This window comes from Manis pentadactyla, chromosome 11 (genome assembly GCF_030020395.1).
Source record: "Manis pentadactyla isolate mManPen7 chromosome 11, mManPen7.hap1, whole genome shotgun sequence".
Classification (NCBI taxonomy): Eukaryota; Metazoa; Chordata; class Mammalia; order Pholidota; family Manidae; genus Manis; species Manis pentadactyla.
This window is the reverse complement of record NC_080029.1, coordinates 15,109,384-15,126,955: the sequence shown is the minus strand read 5'-3', so window position 1 is coordinate 15,126,955 and position 17,572 is coordinate 15,109,384. Positions and strand designations below refer to the sequence as shown.

Sequence of the window (17,572 nt, the reverse complement as noted above, 5' to 3'; positions counted from 1 at the left end):
CGCCTGCCTTGGGCCTGAGTGCAGACGCGGCCTCGGAGAGCTCGGGCGAGTGGGCCGCGGCAGAAGTAGCCGCTGGGAAACGGAAGCAGGCGTGGTGGCCGGTGAGAGCCGCGCTCGGCCCCCCGCTGACTGCTGTCCGGTCGCTGCTGGATGGGGTGGCGCCGCGGGGGCGGGGACCGAGGCTCTTTCCCACCCCCACCCGGGTGCCGAGGGGCAGGAGGTCCGCTCCCCGACCCCTCTGCGCTGCGATCGGTTTGTTTTTCAGGGGCGGCCTTTTTCACATGCATATTTGTCTTTTTTCCCGCCTCAGAGTGCCATTAAGGGGAAATTGCAAGAATTAGGAGCTTATGTTGGTAAGTTTTGTCGTTGTATACAGCCTAATAGAATTTAGAGCTTGCAGCTAATTGAATTTTAATGAATGCATTCTTCTCTTCGAACTTCTGACTTTGGAGAGTCCCCCCCCTTCACCCTCCAAATCTGATACTCCCTGGGTTCTTACTTTCCTTACCGTCTTGTTGAAAGCTCAATATGCCACTTGTTTGTCTTCACCCTGCCCCCATAGGGTATCTTGAGTAGCTTCCTTTGTTGAGGCTCTTGTCTTCATTTTCCTTAATATTTGTTTGGTTTTACTCTGCTTTTCCTATTCTTTTCATTTTCCTCTTGATCTTCATTTTTCAGAATTAATATTTTACATGTAAATGTTTGAGGTTTTCTGCCTCTGTCATGGTTCATTGAGTTTTATTTTCAGATCTCTATTTTTTTTGCCTGTCTCTTGCTCTCTTACTTCCCAACAGTAATGTGTTCTTTCTTTATTCTTTGATGACTTATAATTTGAATGTTTACTCTGGGCCAGGCACTGGGCTTAACCATACATTAAGGCCATGTTCTCCCCAGGAAGGTAAGTGGTAATATTCCCAGTTGCACAAGAAGGATACTGAGGCTTTGAGTGCTTACTCGGGAAATGTTTTATGGACTGAGGTCTGGATCTGTTTGGCTCCAAAGCTGGTGCCTTCTATAAAAACAATAGCTACCGCTTAGGACAGTAGTTCTTGAGCTGTGGGAGACCCCAGGGATTTCTGAAGTCGAATCTGTTTTCATGTTAATATTTCCAGGGTAGTTGCCATTTCACTGTATTGACATTTTGTTTGGATTGTGCAAAAGCAGTGGGTAAAACCGCTGGCAGCCTAAGCCGGAATCAAGATCTCACACCAAACTCTGCAAGAAATCATTGTATTCTTCACCATCTCTCCACTTGGAATTAAAAAAAAAAATCCAGTTTGACTTAAGACTGTAAACGTTGAATCAATAAAATATTTTTTAAAAATCCTGGTCCTTGACTACATCTTTTTAAGATGTATCAAGAATGCATACTGAATACTGAAGCATGACGGATTGCCTTGAGGAAAAGGATCAGTATGATAGTTTGAGTTGAGAACTGAACTAGCCACTTTTTTCATGGAACGTCATTTTAACTTAAAGGCTGGCCAGTTAGTTACATACACTTGGGTATTTGTCAGACATTTTCTTGAAAGGGAATAAAGAAAAAAGAACTGATAGATTGCTGCCAGTGACAAAAGTTGAGCTTTCAAATGAAAATTAGAATTTTGGAAAAACTTGTGGTTGCCTCCATGAATTCATCAGCTTCTCAATACTTAAAAGAATTTATGATTAAATTAACAAATGATTCTTTTATATTGTGTAATAAAATGTGTCAGCATGTCAGTGGTTTTTATAGCCCAGTGAACCAGTATTTTTTCAGTGTATGATGTTACAGAATAATAAATGGGTGAAAGAATGCCTTGGAAATGCAGGCTAGATCAAGATCGCTGGCTTTTCATGTAGCAGTACAAAAAAGTCACTGATACAGTTTTAGTTTCCATATTGCTGCTAACCTTTGGGAAACTACCACTTGTTGACTTTTTGCATAGTACCATTGAAGAATAGTCACATTGAAAAGGCTACAAACCTGGTCTCTGTGTGAGACCAGATTTAATTCACATTGTTGATTCAGAAAAACGTATCCCAGCAGGTTAAACACAGAAGCAGAAATTAGAATCTAGCTGTCTTTCAAATCAGATACTCATGAGGTATAAAAATATAACATATGAACTAATTTTGTTAGGAAAAATTTATTTTCGGTAAAAAAGTTACTTATGTTAATATAAATGGGTTCATCATTAATGTGATAGGTGTATTATTTTTAATGAATTATTTTTTTTTAATCTCAGTCTTAATTTCTGGTGTGTAAAATAAATGGTATACTTACATAAATAAGAAGTTCTTTGGAGTCATCAATTTTTAAGAGTGGCATGAGACCATGCAGTTTGAGAATTGCTAATTTACCACATACTGGGCATATTTTTAAATTGTCAGAATTGCTGTAAGACGAAGAAGTAAGAAAATGGGAGGCTTGGGTAAAGATGAAGCTGAACCAGATTTGATTTTTTATTTTATTCAACACTTAATGGATGCCTGCTATGTGCTGGGAACTTGTTTTGGGTCAAAAAAAAAAATCCAGAAAACCTACAGTAAGAACTTTTCCTAATTGTAGCACAGGAAAGCACCAACACATTAATTGAGTTTAAATTCAGTCTTATTGATGATTCATATCATAAATCTTAAACCAGTAATTTTGAGCGTTTTAAAAACCTCGTTACAAGATTAATGTAATTGTATTACAAATAAGTATTTTACAGTTTTCAAAATATTTTCATATTCTGAATAGAATAGTTCTGAACATAATTCTGGAGTGGGGATGGCAGGTAGTATTTACTCCTTTTATAAATAGATAAATGGGGTCTTGGGATGGCTAAATAGAGCTTGGCAGTAGCAGACTTAAGACCAAAGAACTCAGGTCTTTTGGGACCTTGATGTTTTTATTATGTTATCTTCATAATTACAAACTTGGTGAGCTAACAGAGGATAAGAGTTATTTCTGCATGTCATCAAGAGCTCCACTGAAATCTATCCCAGTGGTTAGCATAGTTTCTCAATCTGTGTCTGCTTCTTGACTGGAAGTTTCCTGAGGGCAGGGACTTCATATTTGTTGTGTTCCAGTGGCCTAGCAAAGAGCCTGATTTTTTAAAAATAAATCTTGACTAAGTGAGTAAACAGGGGTCACCATTAGACACTATTTTAAAAAAGTAAACATTGTTTATATTTACAATTAGTTACCTAAATAGTTGTGGGTAATGCATCATTGTCCTGAAAAGGGTGATTTTCTAATCCCTTTCTCTATGCTAGGAAGAGTCCTGGAAACCTTTAAGGTTATGGAAATGATCCTTTAATAAATATCTATTTTCAAGGCATTGGGTGAAATAAAATGGTGAACAACCCTTTTTGTTAAGAAGTAGTAAGTCTCATTATTGTTTGTCTACACTGGAGCACTTGGTGAGATGGCAATTGTAATTCAGAACAGTCATTCCCGTTGAAGTATGAGCTTGTGGATGCCCTCAGAATTTGTAGTTTTTTTCTTTTCAGTATGTAAGTTTCAGATGGACTTGAAATCTGTCAGAATTCTGTGGGAATGAATCATAAACATTAATTTTTTTATTAGATTCTTATTTTCCATTTTGTATCTACTGAGAAAACATAAATAGCTTTGTTGAGATATAATTGTGTACATTAAACTGCATATATCTGAAGTGTACAGTTGGTATGTTTTGACATGTATGTACTGTAATCAAGCTCATGAACATATCCATCACTCCCAAAAGCTTCCTGGGGCTCCTTTGTAAATTCTTCCCTCCCACATTTCCCTGCCCTCCACTCTGGGTAACCACTGATCTCACTTATGTAAAATATGAGAAAATACAAACTAACATATATAGTGATAGCATAGTCTATTCGCTTTTATCATTGACATTATGAAGGGGAAAAACTGTCAAGACTACAGAAGCACTTTTTTGTTTGTTGACCTTCCCTGGGTTCTTTGCATAAATAATGTAAACAGGCTTATTTACTAAAATTGCCACCAAGCATTGGGAGCTTTTTGATAGTCTAAGAAGAAAATAACTGGCTACATGTCCTTGTATCTCCCTGTATCATACTGCATGATTCCATCAAATACTCTGATTTTTTTTCTCTTTCCATTTATAGATTGTCTTTTCTAAGTATTTTTGTACTTCTCTTGAACGGGATTTTTTATATTTCTCCTTGAAACAAACATCTGATAGAACTACTGAAATGAAATTTTCTTCCTGCCTAGAATATTAAGAGTATTTAAGGTATTAAATCTGAAGGAATTTTTTTGGTAGAGATTGGAGTTGCTAATAAATTGCTTTTCCTTTCTTCTTACTGTGGTGGTTTTTGATTTTGTTGTTTTTGTTCCTAGACCTCAACCTCATAGTCACTGTATAGGATATAAAATTATGAATTGAATGGAAATTAATTTTAAAATTGAATTTTTTAAACAATGTTTTTTGGTGGTTTTAGTTTACTTGATGTTATTGCAAACCTGAGTGAAATCTGCTTGTACCAAGGATAAAGGTGTTCTCTTGAGAAATGAGTATAATCTGAAACAAACACAAAAATAAAATTCAATTTTTATTCTTGAGGAATGTCCATATGCTTGGAAACATCTCTGATATTAATGAGAGATTACTAAAGATTCAAGGAAATGAATGCACTCTCAAGTTTGGCAGTGTAATTCACTGTAACTAATTTTGTAAGTATTCGTTAGTTATTCCTGATTCCCATCCTTCTAGTAATTGAAATTTATGAAATGAAGAGGAAAACTGTACTTTTCCTGTTCAAGATAATTCTAGTAGAGCTGAGGTATTAATTCTTAGAACCTGACCTATATTTTCAAGCACATCAACTTTAAGTAGAAGAAAATATTGAGGAAAACAAAGGTTTTATATACTTTTCCTTTTAAATAGATGAAGAACTTCCTGATTACATTATGGTGATGGTGGCCAACAAGAAAAGTCAGGACCAAATGACAGAGGACCTGTCCCTGTTTCTAGGGAACAACACAATTCGATTCACTGTATGGTATGTATCTGAATATTTACCCATCAGACCAAAGTTTGGCACACGTTAGAGTAGGAATTCTTTCTGAAAAGAGGTTCTTGACAGGAGAGTTACATTAGTGTGGAGAGGCAGGTTGTGAGCAGGGAGAGCAGAGCCCCTGGAGCCAGACTGCTAGAGTTGAATCCTGATCTGTCTTTTGCCTTGGTTTTTCCACCTGTAAAATGGGAATAATAAATCACCATTATAGGATCATTGCAATGATTAAATGAGCTAATATATGGAATGTGCATAGAGCTAAGCCTGGCCCATAGCAAGTCCTCAGTGTATCAACTGTAATTACTAGTGTTTGTAAACTTCTGTATACGATCATTACTTTACCCCTACCAAAACCTGTTACAGATGTTTTTAAACTCGGTTAACTTCCTAAATTGCTTTCTCTAATGAGTTCCCTCTTAAGGGGCAAGAGTTTTTGACAAAATTTCAAACCATTTTAAAAGTTTAGAACTTTCTGAAGTTTGGAATTTTAAAATAGGCAACTTTGTATTCAGATATAAATTCATATTTTAATTTTTGGTGTCTTTTTTCATAATCACACGTGCCTTTGAGAATACTAACTAAAAGCATAAAGTTTAATTTAAGAAAGCAGGCCAGGTTCTGGTACTGGGTTTGAGGTAGCGTGAGGGATATCTGCCTCAGAGGGGGAGGATAAAAATGTGACTGAGGATAGAGCAGGAAGTACTCAGAAGAGCCGTCACACTGGGAACCACCAATTACAGCACAAGTTGATGATGGAGGAAAAATTGGAGCAGAGTGGCCTGCTTAATTTGAATGGCAAGAGACTGGGAGGGGAAATAGGAGGCCATAAGGAAGGATGAAGCGGATTAACTTCTCGCCTTTAAACCAAAGGCTGTCTTGAGTGTGTTTTTGCCTCACCGGACAACTCTGCTTTATAGCTCTTGGAAAGCTTTTTTGAAATTCCACACAGTCCTCTAGGTTTATGTTACACAGTTTTGAAGAACACTGAGTACAGCAGGAGATCCTCAAATGTTTTGGTACATAAACTGCTGTAGTGTGGGTGACCTAGCCTACTTGTTACAGATATTTCCCAGAATTGACAAAAAAAAAAATATGGTGCTTTTTACTGGGGAAGTTTTTTACCATTATCACAAGCACCTTTTTTTTTTTAAGTCTTCAGCAGTCCAGATACTTGTTTCATATACATTTTTTATGACCTGGCTTTGGTTCAACTTGGATCATTTTGGGTTGAGTCCCACTAATAAAATGTGGGAGATTGGCCTAGTAGGTCCTTTCTCAGATAACTCGATGGAATGCTTTAGACAAATTTCTTACATAAAATTTGAATTTAAAATTAATTCAACTTTCTTATCTGGCCATAAATTCAATTCTTGAACTTGTATTTATGCATATGATCTTTGTTTAGCACTTTGCTTTCTTACATTGAGTATTCATTAACACCAGTCCCAAATAGACTCTGATTCTTTGGAGCCGTGCAATAATTGTGTCCTAAGGGACAATGGTATGTGACTAGGTGAAACATTGTTATTATGAGCTATTTGTGGTGTTTTCAGCAGGCATGGCCTCTTGGAAGGATTGTAAGGCAAATTTGCCTTGTATGTAACTACTAAAATAGGTTATATGATAAGTAGGGTTGCGGCCTGTGTTTGTTTACAACATTAGATTTGTGAATAATAGTTACAGTGAAGTGCTATATTTTGACTTTTTTTTTCCACCAGTCAGAATTAAGTTGTTCCAGAAACCATATAAATAGGATAAATTTAAACTGTGCTTAACCAGTTGTAATAAGTTACATTACATATTTGTGATATTTTATCTTCTTTTACTGTGAAAGTAAAATTGGGTCTTTAGGCTTTAGGAGACAAAATGGCATTTCTTTGTAGATCCAGATGGTGTGGTCAGATACCCCTGCCCTTATTTTTGTAGAGGCTAGAAGTTGGAAATATGCTTTTTGATTGACTTGTATAGTATTCATGTAAAGCTCCATTTTAAATGTGAAACTTAAATTTTAATACTATTTACCCAGTAAATAACATTTAGTACCATTTATTAAGATTTTTCTAAAGATTGATTTTATAATATCAAATTTAGAGTGACAGTTGAAATAAAATCTTGATTAAAGGAAGGTTTGATTTTTGTTATTTTCTTTTAGGCTTCATGGTGTATTAGATAAACTTCGCTCTGTTACAACTGGTAAGATTTATAAAAAAATTTTTTTTTTAATTTGCTTTAGCATATGATTGTTTCCTTCCTAATGTCATTTGTACTGTTTTGGAAAAAAGCTCACAAATTTGAAATTAGTTCCTTTGAACTTTTTTTAGGAAGCACATATTTTTATTAATTTATAAGCATTAAATTTAATATAATTAAAGGATAATTTAAACAAGGGAAGAGGAAATACACAGTTTATCCTGAGGAAATAATTATAGATGTGTGCAACCATTTAGCTTCAAGGATGTTTCAGTATTTTATAACTGAAAACATCAGAAGTCTGCAATAGTAAATTGAATAAATTACTATATTTGCTATTTATGAAATAATACTTAGCCATTAAAAATTTTATAAAGAGCATGTACTGCTTTTAAATTAGTGATGAAGAAGGGGAAGATTCAAAGTAATAAAAACAGCTTAAAAGGACCATATATTTTTCTTTCCAGACCCCTCTAGTCTCAAGTCTTCTGATACCAACATCTTTGATAGTAACGTGCCTTCACACAAGAGTGGTTTCAGTCGGGGAGATGAGAGGAGGCATGAAGCAACAGTGCCACCCCTTGCAGTTTCTAACACTAGACCTGAGAAAAGAGATTCCAGAGTTTCTACAAGTTCACAGGAGCAGAAAACTACTAGTGTCAGGTAAGTCTTGTGTTAGCCCTGCTATAGGTAGATGGGTATGTGTATGTGACTACATTAGTTTTTATATCTTTAAATTGTTGTTTTCAGAAATTTTTGGAAACAACTGAGGTTTTCGTGAGCAGTTTTTTTGAACAAAATAATGATAAGGCTGAAGTATGGTTATCTTTTACCTAAAATGTAGTAAGTGAAAGTTTAAAAAAAGAACACTTCAAAGTAGTTTTTAATAAAATTCATGAGTGTCCAAACTTTTTAATTAAAATTTAAGTATTCTTTGAGGATTTGAAGACAATGCTCTAAATTGGTTATAATATGTTTTGTGTGTGTTTATTCTTTTTAAACAGACAGACTTATGATGATGGAGCTGCAACCCGACTCATGTCAACAGTGAAACCTCTGAGGGAGCCAGCACCCTCTGAAGATGTGATTGATATTAAGCCAGAACCAGATGATCTCATTGATGAAGATCTCAATTTTGTACAGGAGAATCCCTTATCTCAGAAAAAACCTACAGTGACGCTTACATATGGTTCTTCTCGCCCTTCTATTGAAATTTATCGACCACCAGCAAGTCGCAGTACAGATAGTGGTGCTCAATTGAACAGATTGCAATTCCAGCAGCCGCCGAACAGTATTCATGCTGCCAAGCAGCTTGACGTACAGAACAGCCGGGTGTATGAAACAGGACGTTTATGTGACCCAGAAGTGCTTACAGGCATAGAAGAGACTTACAGCCCCTTCTTCAGAAACAGCTCAGAAAAAATGAGTATTGAGGTTTGTATGTACTTTTAAATTGTGGCTTTGTTAGGCTGAAAATCAACATTTTACTGCTATTAGTATGTGAAATAATGAAGCACATATTGCAAGTTTATGTTAAACTGATTTCTCATACTACACCAGTCAGATTTTCCTGTCTATAACTGGCTTCTGTGAATGTTTTACATCATGTTTACTTTCCTGGGATGCCAGTACTTGTGGTAGCTTAAACCTTACCTTACAGTTTTTGGGGGATTTTAGGTCAACTAGATTTTTCACAGCAATTACCAATAAACAACCAAGTAACTCCATTTTATTAGTTTCCTCAAAAATGCTATACGGTAATGTGAAGCATTAGTTTTTGGTTGGCTATTAGGGATAATATGCTTTTATAAGAAACCAGGGAACAGCTCATAAATTCTTAAATGATTGGCTGTCTCTTAAAAAGAAAGAATATTTTGTGGTAGAACTTTGTTACTTCCTGAGACTACGTAAGCATAAATTTGTCTGATTGCAGGAGGAAAACTTTCGGAAGAGAAAGTTGCCTGTGGTAAGTTCAGTTGTTAAAGTAAAAAAATTCAGTCATGATGGAGAAGAGGAAGAGGAAGATGATGATTGTGGGTCCCGCACAGGAAGCATCTCCAGCAGCGTGTCAGTGCCAGCAAAGCCTGAACGGAGGTACCTGAACATTTCTGTGAATTAATCTAATTGCCTGACGGAGTCCTCTCACTTACGTAAGAGGGTATCATGAAGACAGATTTCATAGCTTGTAAGACTTGCAGTGGTTTTTGAGAAACACATTAAATTGCCTAAAATTAGAGAAGATTGCAGAGAATGTTAAATACAGTAATGGGGGATGGGGTGGGGTTGATCCAGATTCATTATTTTAAGAAGTTAGAAGGTTCCAATCTAGTTGGTATTTCCTAAAAACTAGAGCTTGTCTGTTCAAAACCTAAGAGGCAACTGTAGTGGTCGGCTAGCATGGAAAGAACTCACATCTAAATTTAATCAAAATACCTTTCTTCACTTTTTTAGACCTTCACTTCCACCTTCCAAACAAGCTAACAAGAATCTGATTTTGAAGGCTATATCTGAAGCTCAAGAATCTGTAACAAAAACAACTAACTATTCTACAGGTAATTCAAATATATTTACATTAAAGGAGATTTAACTTTTGAGTAAGCTAGAAATTGTGATACAGTAAAGACAGGTGCCTGCCAAATGTCAAGGCCACGGTGAGGTCAGAAAAGAATGGTTTTAATAAGGAAATCTGACCAGTTTGAGGACCTTTTCCAACTGTTAATGAAGTTCAGTTCTTCATAGAACTGCAATAATGCTTTTTATTTTCTCTTCCCAATTTTGAAGGGAGTTTTGATAAAGATGAACTTCTGTATTCATAGCATTAGAGTCAGCGTTAGATAATGAATTTATGTTGTACAAAAGGGAGCAGAATTGGGTAGTATTAAATGCCAAAACTTAGAAAAATTAATCTTGTGTATAAATAGGTTGGTTTCCTTTCAGTAAAACCCATTAATAGAATACAAGGCAGAGAAATGATGCATTGTGATGTTCCTGCCCCAGTCATAGTGGAAATACTGTCATTTTATGAGAGAATATAAAGGTATAATAAGTTTTTAAAGCAAAGGAAATGAAAAAGCTATAATTACCTGATGTTAGAGAAAGCTTATTCTGAAATTATGGGTGCCATATTGCCATTAAAGTCTGTACTCTGCGCCATGTGTTATAGCCAGTATGTAAAACTTCTATTAATAAACTGTGATGATTACCCACTCTAAAAATTATTTTATTTTGTTATGGATTTAATGACTGTTCTTTTAGCATTGTTCTGCTTTCCCATACTCTTGTATCCCTTTTTGTGACCCCTCCCTAAAGTGAAGTAATCTATAAGCTATCAACTTTGTTGGGTTACCTTGTTCTCATCTCTAATTTTATCCTTGAACATAAAATTAAACAGGTTTTGGAATATTGGATAACAATTATCAGGCATAGGCAAACACTTGATCTAATCATCTATTTACATTCCTTCTTTTGGTCTGTCAGCAATACTGAGTGTTTAGTAGAAGGATGAGATACTTAGAGTTCTACTTTGGCCTTGAAATTTCCTGCTTTTATAATAGTTGGAGATTCCTCACATTTTCTGAGAAAAGCATTGAAATTCTTTATTAGGTTATCTAAACTAAAATTTGAAGTTAGAGAATCATGAAGCAGAACTTAAAGTGCATTTGGTTAAAATGAATACCCCTGTGCTGTAGCATCTTTATGGTATGTGGTTTTAAAGCGTAGACGTTGTTTACATACATACACATCTCTAAGTCAGGTATCTCTCTTGGGAGTACTATGAGAAAAGATGAGGTGGTATCTGTGAACTGTTTCAAAGTTCTCATGTTCTAAACCCAAGGAGGCATTAATTTTCAATACTTATGTGTAGTATTCACTAATGAGTTTTGATGTATTGCATTTGCATTTCCACCTTTTTTGCTTTTTATATGAAAGTCTCACAGAAACAGACACTTCCAGTTGCTCCCAGAACTCGAACATCTCAAGAAGAATTACTAGCAGAAATGGTCCAGGGGCAAAGCAGGACCCCCAGAATAAGTACCCCCATTAAAGAAGAGGAAACAAAAGGAGATAATACAGAAAAAAGTCAAGGTAATAGTTTAAATGATATTTCATTTTCTACTACACTTTGTTCTTAAGGCATTAACTGTTTCCCAATGGGTGTTTACGAAATTACAGTTATGTTATGACAAAAATGTTCATTAGGCCCAAAAGTGAAATGAGAAAGGACCATGAGATAGTCTATTTCTACATTTTCAGAATTTTAGGTATCTTTTTGTTATGGAAATTTTTAGTGTTCTTAAAAGTGGAAAGAATCGTGCAGTGAATTCCCATGAACTCACCTAGTCTTAATAATGACCAGTATTTTGCTGTTGTTTAGAAAGCTCCTACTTAAAGATGCATAGATACCTACATTCTCCCTTTCCTTCTGTTTGTTAATCTATCCCTGTTCTCCTGAACCTTGTCATTCAGTCACCCCTCTCAGCATCCCACCTCTGATCAGGTGTGCTTTATTGTCCCAGTGGCCCTGCTTCATCCCCTTGTGCCTGACACACTAATTGGCTTCCAGCTGATCTTTCTGCTTCCTTCTCTTAACCCCCTACCCCCCAACTCCTGCACAGACACTCTCCTGTCTAAGTGCATCTCTGATCATGTGTCTCCTTTGTGAGTGCATCACCCTGCAGCCAGTGGATAGCCCAGGACCCACGCCATCAGCTCCCTTATCTGGCCTCTGGGCTTGCCCAGTCCTTCTCCACAGCTGTCTCACCTGTTCTTCTGTTGGCATCAAGAAAAATTCTAGCTACTTCTTTCCTGCTAAGATCTAAATTTAAAAACCCCACCAAAACTATATGCTCATCATGTTTCTAAGTTTTCTAACACTGGAATACATTTTTTCATTCCTCCTCAACTATCCTTTAAATTGTTCCAGGTTCATCTCAGAATTTGTTCTGTGAAACCTTATGATTCCTTCCTATGTTTGTCTCTTCATTCTCACTTTAAAAATATCTTTGACAATACTGTATGATTTACCATGTCAGTATTATGTGGAATTCCAATAAATGATGAACCTGAGAACAGGAAAATCTCAAAAGAGCCCAGTAGGTACTAACTGGAAAGTGATGGGCCAATTTGAGAAGAGCAACTAGGAACAGATTTGATCTTCAGTAAGGGCAAAAATTACAGTGGTTTGAAGCCCAATAAAAAGGTTTAAACCCATGATTTCATGATACTTTTAAAAAGTAAACCCTTAATCCATTACCTTTTGGAGGATAATAGATAACTAATTCATTGTCTTGAAAACTGGATAAATAAAATAATTGAGCATTTATGGTATCTTTAAGAATGGTTCACTGGATAACCAGGTAATACAGGAGTTTGCACCTGTTTTTGTAAATAAAGCGTTATTGGAACCAAGTCATGCTCATTCATTTATATATCGTCTATAGCTGCTTTTGTAGTACACCCACCAAACTGAATAGTTGCAACAGACCACATAGCCTACACAACCTAGAATAGGAAATGTTTGCCAACTCTCCGTACAGTAGAAGGGAAGCATTTTTAAAACTTATTCCAACTAGTAAGTGAAAATGATAGAATTACAGGGTTTTTTTGCAATTTACAGTGACTTAATCTAGGCACTGATCATTACTGGCTATTAAAACTTTCCTGATGAAAGAGTAAAACACTACCTTAGTTTCACCAGAGGATTTGAACCTGAGTGAACAAGCTTCTTATCTAGTAGTCAGCTTGCAGGAAGAGGCCAGAGGAGTGTTTTGGTTTCTGCACCGTGAGTGTCCAACAGGCAAAGTACAGTCTCTCTGATACTAAGCAGGACAAATAGCCTGTGAATTCTAGATTAAAAGACAAAAGGGTCAAGATTAAGCTATAATGCCTAGGGATGGACACTTGTGTGATAAAACCACAAAGTCTAGGTATTGCTATAAAAGGCATGTAGTGGTTACTTTTGGAGAGGACTTAATTAGGATGGAGCACATGGTAAAGTTTCTGTGGTGCCTGGCACAGGTCTCTTTTCTTGACCTGGATGGTGTTTTTTGATTTTAAAAAATTGTTTCATATGCTTTTCCATGTCTTTTTTTTTTTATTGAAGTATTGTTGATACACAATCTTATATTGACTTCAGGTATATAACACAGTGGTTCAGCAGTTACCCACATTCTTAAATCCTCACCCCCACAAGTGCAGTTACTGTCTGTCAACATAGAAAGATGTTACATCATTGTTTTGTCTTAAAAGTAAGAGGTTAGAAAATTGAAATGGTTATCAAGCATCTCTACTGATAAGGACTGTTTTTACTGCTATTAAACTGGATTTGTTTTCAAGCATGTAGTGACACTGTAAATAGCTACTAACTAATGTGCTTACTCACCTTTCTACAGCTTTGTCTGTGATAGGTTTTTTAAAATATAAACCTGCTTTGTATTGTTGATAGTGTTCTCTCAGCTGTCTGACCTTTACTAGTCTTAATCTGTCACTAGAAGTTTATTTTGCCCATCTGTTCAAAGATTTAACACAACAGTAAAAATTCTGGCTTTAACTGATTTTCTTTTGGTGTGTTTGTTTTCTCTTTCATTGATTTCTGCTCTTTTTAATATGTTCATCTTTTTTATTAATTTATCTCAGCCTATTGTCTGTTCAAATGTAAACATTTAAGCTGTAAATTTCTCTTGATGTGCTGTTTTTGCTGCATATCACAAATTTTGATACATAATATTTTCATTATCATTCTGAGTATCTTCAGTTCCCATTATGATCTTCACCTTTGACCTGTGAGTTATTTTGAAGTGTTTTTAATTCATATGGAGGTTTTGTTTGTTTTGTCTCAGTCTTTCATTATATAACTCTTGACATATTGTGGTTAGATAAAATGATCTGAATAATAAGTATTCTTTGAAAATTGTTAAAGACGTAGTTTTGTATGTCTTCCATATACATTTGGAAGAAATGACACTCTAATTGTTGGATCGAGAATTGTGCATTTAGTAGATAAAATTCCATAATTAATGTTCAAATCTTGACCTTGCTGAGTTTTATAGTCTGCTTAACTTGTCAGTAATTGAGAGAATTTCTTGAGATTGCCCATCAGGTGACACAAACTTATCTAAATTTCTGTGTACTTCTGTCAGCTTTTGCTTTCTTTATTTTGTTGCTATTAAACTAAGTGCATATGTATTTTAAATTGTTAACATCTTCCTGATGAATCAAATCTTTTTATCTGTGACCCTTGATACCAAGTGATACTTTTTTCTTAACATCAATTTTGTCTGTTAAATAACCGTTTAGTCGGTATTTGCCTCACATATCTGTTTTCCATGTCTTTTTAGTATTCTCTGTCCTTAGGCTTTAGGTGTATATGTCTCTTAAATATCATAACACTTGTTTTTTAATCCAATCTGAGTTTGTCTTTTATTAGAGAGTTTAGACCATTCACATTTATTAGAATTATTGATGTAGCTGGACTAGTGCCTGTCATATTTTCTATTTGTATTTGCCTGCTTTCCTTTTTTCTCTTTTGCCCTTTTAAAAGATTCATTAGTTACTATTATTGCTCACCCAGCACAACTTCTTTTTTTACTAGTTTTATTTAAATATACCATTTCTATTCTTTTAGAGGTTACCACTGAAGTTTTACCACACAAATTTAATTAAGTATTCCAAAAGTTAATATTCTGACCCCATTCCTAAGCAGTAATTCCTAAACAGAATACCTCAGTTCCTGTCTTTACCCTCCTGACTTTGCATTTCCAGTGTTCCATTTTGGTGTTTTTGAAAATGCATAAATTTGGCACCATTATTATTTTACCCAGGCAATATTTGTTGTGATTTGCCTGCATATTTAGCATTTTTTGTTCTTACATCTCTTTAGTGTTATTTGGGGATCATCATTTTCCAGTATTTTGAAGTATATTCTTCGGGAGTTTCTTTAAAACATCTATTGGTGGTAAATTTCCCAAGAGTCTGTTTACCTTGTTCTTGTGCAGTAGTTTTGCTGAATACACAAATCTAGGTTAACAGTTACTTGCTCTCAACACGTATATATTATTCCATTGTCTTCTGGCTTCCATTGTTGAGTGGACGTCTGTCATTCTAATTGTCTGTCGTTCCTTTGTAGGTGATCTGTCCTTTCTCTGGCTGCTTTCAAGATCTTCTCTTTGTCTTTGATGTTCTGCAATTTCACTACGATGTGTCTAGGCGTGGATTTCCTTTTATTTTTCCTATTGGATATATGCTGTGTAAATCATTTAAAATAAAATATTTTGCATTATAAGATACATGCTCATGATAGAAAATTTGGAAAAATAAAACATCATTGTAATGTCCACTGATAAATGCTGATAGTTTAGAAAATAATTGAATAGCATAGAAAATTTTAAAATAAAAAGCATATTCTTTGTTTCATTTTTCTCCACACTGGTTCTCTCCAGAGGCCACCACTTTTAAATCCTTCCCTTTGTGACTTTCTTTACCTTCTCCATGTCTGTAATAATATGCTTTCACTACTTAATTGATGAATTTTTTCTTAATTCATCAAATACAGATGGTATCTTTTGATTTCTTGTTGTGGTATATCATATATCAGGATTTAACTCAACTTTTCCCTTCCTCCAAGCCCATATAGTAAAATCACTCTTTTTAGTTTGTTTACTAGTTACTTTTTTGTCATTTTTAATTAATATACCTAAATACCTAAATACCTTATTTCTTATCTGATTAACTATAATTCAGTTTATTTTGACTTCCTGATTTCAGTATATGTTGACTCCCAAAAGGTAAGGATGTTTATGTCCTCATTTAATTCTCACCCCATCTTAAAAATTCTGTCGTCTGTACTTTTCTGTTATCACAGATGATCAAGTTTATGTTTTCCCAGAGCACATGTTTACCTGGTTTCCATGTAAGAACACCATGCTTTGTAAGTTAACTCTCAAAGTTGAGAACCAACAAGCAGTATTTACGTTATTAAGACTATATAAATATTACTCGTTACAGGGCTAAATTTACATTTTCTTCTGCAGAATTTGTTTAGGGATTCCCTAGAGTTGTGTTATTTTTTCTTCTCTTACGCAGCGTTTTGTTTTCCTTACATTTACTTCCTTTCTTCTCCTCTTCTTTGTGTTGCTTACCTGTATTGTAGCTTAAAGGTCTGTCATTTTATACCATTAAATCTTTGGGCTCCCTTTTTTCTTAGGTCCTTCCTCTCAGAGCCTCTGCCCTCTTTTGCTCATCTGACTGGTTTCTCTCTAGGTCTTTGCTTCAAGGTTGTCTTCCCAGGACTTCCCAGGACTTCCTCCTCCCCTGAGTCTGCTCTACATTTCTTGGATGCTATTTGTCTCAGTATATCCTTTCACTTTGTCACCACATCATGAAGAAACTTAAGAAAACTTAAATTTCCTGAATGCTTAGACACCTAAAGATATTTTGTACTTTGTTGATACTTTGTCTAGGTGCAGAATTCTAAGTTGAATCATTTTCCTCAAAACTTTGAAGTCATGTCTTCATTATCTTGAGGCTTCTAAAACTGTTTATGCCAAGAAGTTAGTTGTCCATCTGACTTTTATTCCATTATAGAATACCTGGGGGTTTTTCTCTGGAAATTTCTAGGATTTTCTCTGGGTTGTTGATATCTGAAATTTACTGTAATAAGCTTATATGCTAGTTAGTCACTTTTGGGCTGGATGCCCTGTACACCCTTTTAATTTGGAAATCTATACTTTTAGTCTGGGAAATTCTTTTTACCATTATTTCTTTAAAAAAACATTGTCTCCTCTGTTTGCATTGCTCTCTTCTTTTGCAGTTTCTTTACTTGGATGTTAAACTACTTGCTTTGATTTTCTATCTTATCTTTTCTCTCATTTTTGACTTTGTCTTCTACTGTAAAATGTTTTTGTGCTTTAGTCATCTTCAGTCTCCCCTCCCCTCCCCTTTTTTACATTTAGGCAAGCATATTTTAAAATTTCCACAAGCTCTTCTTCTGTTTTCATGGTATCTTGTTTTGTGGATACAGTATCATTTCAGATTTATCTGAACAACAATAATTAGACAATTCTTTTTTCTTTTTGAAGAATTCTCTTTTGTTCCTAAATTGATGGTTTCTGTCAGTCAGTTTTTTGTTTACTTTTTTCCCCTTTTATATGCAGGCTCTTTTCAACTGTGTGCAGACATGCACTTCCTAGTTTAAGAAAAGACAGTACAAAGCCTTACTTAGAGTTGTGTGGGCTAAGCTTTACTGTGAGCAGATTTTGTTTAAAGTAAAGCAGAAAAGGACCTGCAATTAGCCTTGAAATTGCAGAGGAGTTTCCCTGGGGATTGCTTATATTCCCACTAGCTGTCTAGACTCTCCCCAGGTAATTTGCTGTGT

The 17,572-nt window shown here is 35.3% G+C and overlaps 1 protein-coding gene across 6 annotated transcripts in view; it reads left to right on the top strand.

Annotated features, from left to right (window-relative positions):
- ZC3H14 (zinc finger CCCH-type containing 14) overlaps positions 1-17,572 on the top strand; it is a 36,066-nt gene that overhangs the window by 320 nt on the left and 18,174 nt on the right. For 5 of the 6 annotated variants that reach the window (XM_036882384.2, XM_036882383.2, XM_036882381.2 and 2 more), the window contains exons 2-9: positions 311-353; positions 4,881-4,995; positions 7,163-7,203; positions 7,668-7,863; positions 8,205-8,634; positions 9,134-9,294; positions 9,652-9,752; positions 11,131-11,286. In XM_036882384.2, coding sequence (XP_036738279.2) covers positions 311-353; positions 4,881-4,995; positions 7,163-7,203; positions 7,668-7,863; positions 8,205-8,634; positions 9,134-9,294; positions 9,652-9,752; positions 11,131-11,286 — 1,243 coding nt within the window. The remainder of the gene's footprint in view (positions 1-310; positions 354-4,880; positions 4,996-7,162; positions 7,204-7,667; positions 7,864-8,204; positions 8,635-9,133; positions 9,295-9,651; positions 9,753-11,130; positions 11,287-17,572) is intronic. The other variant, XM_036882389.2, reaches the window with a different exon arrangement.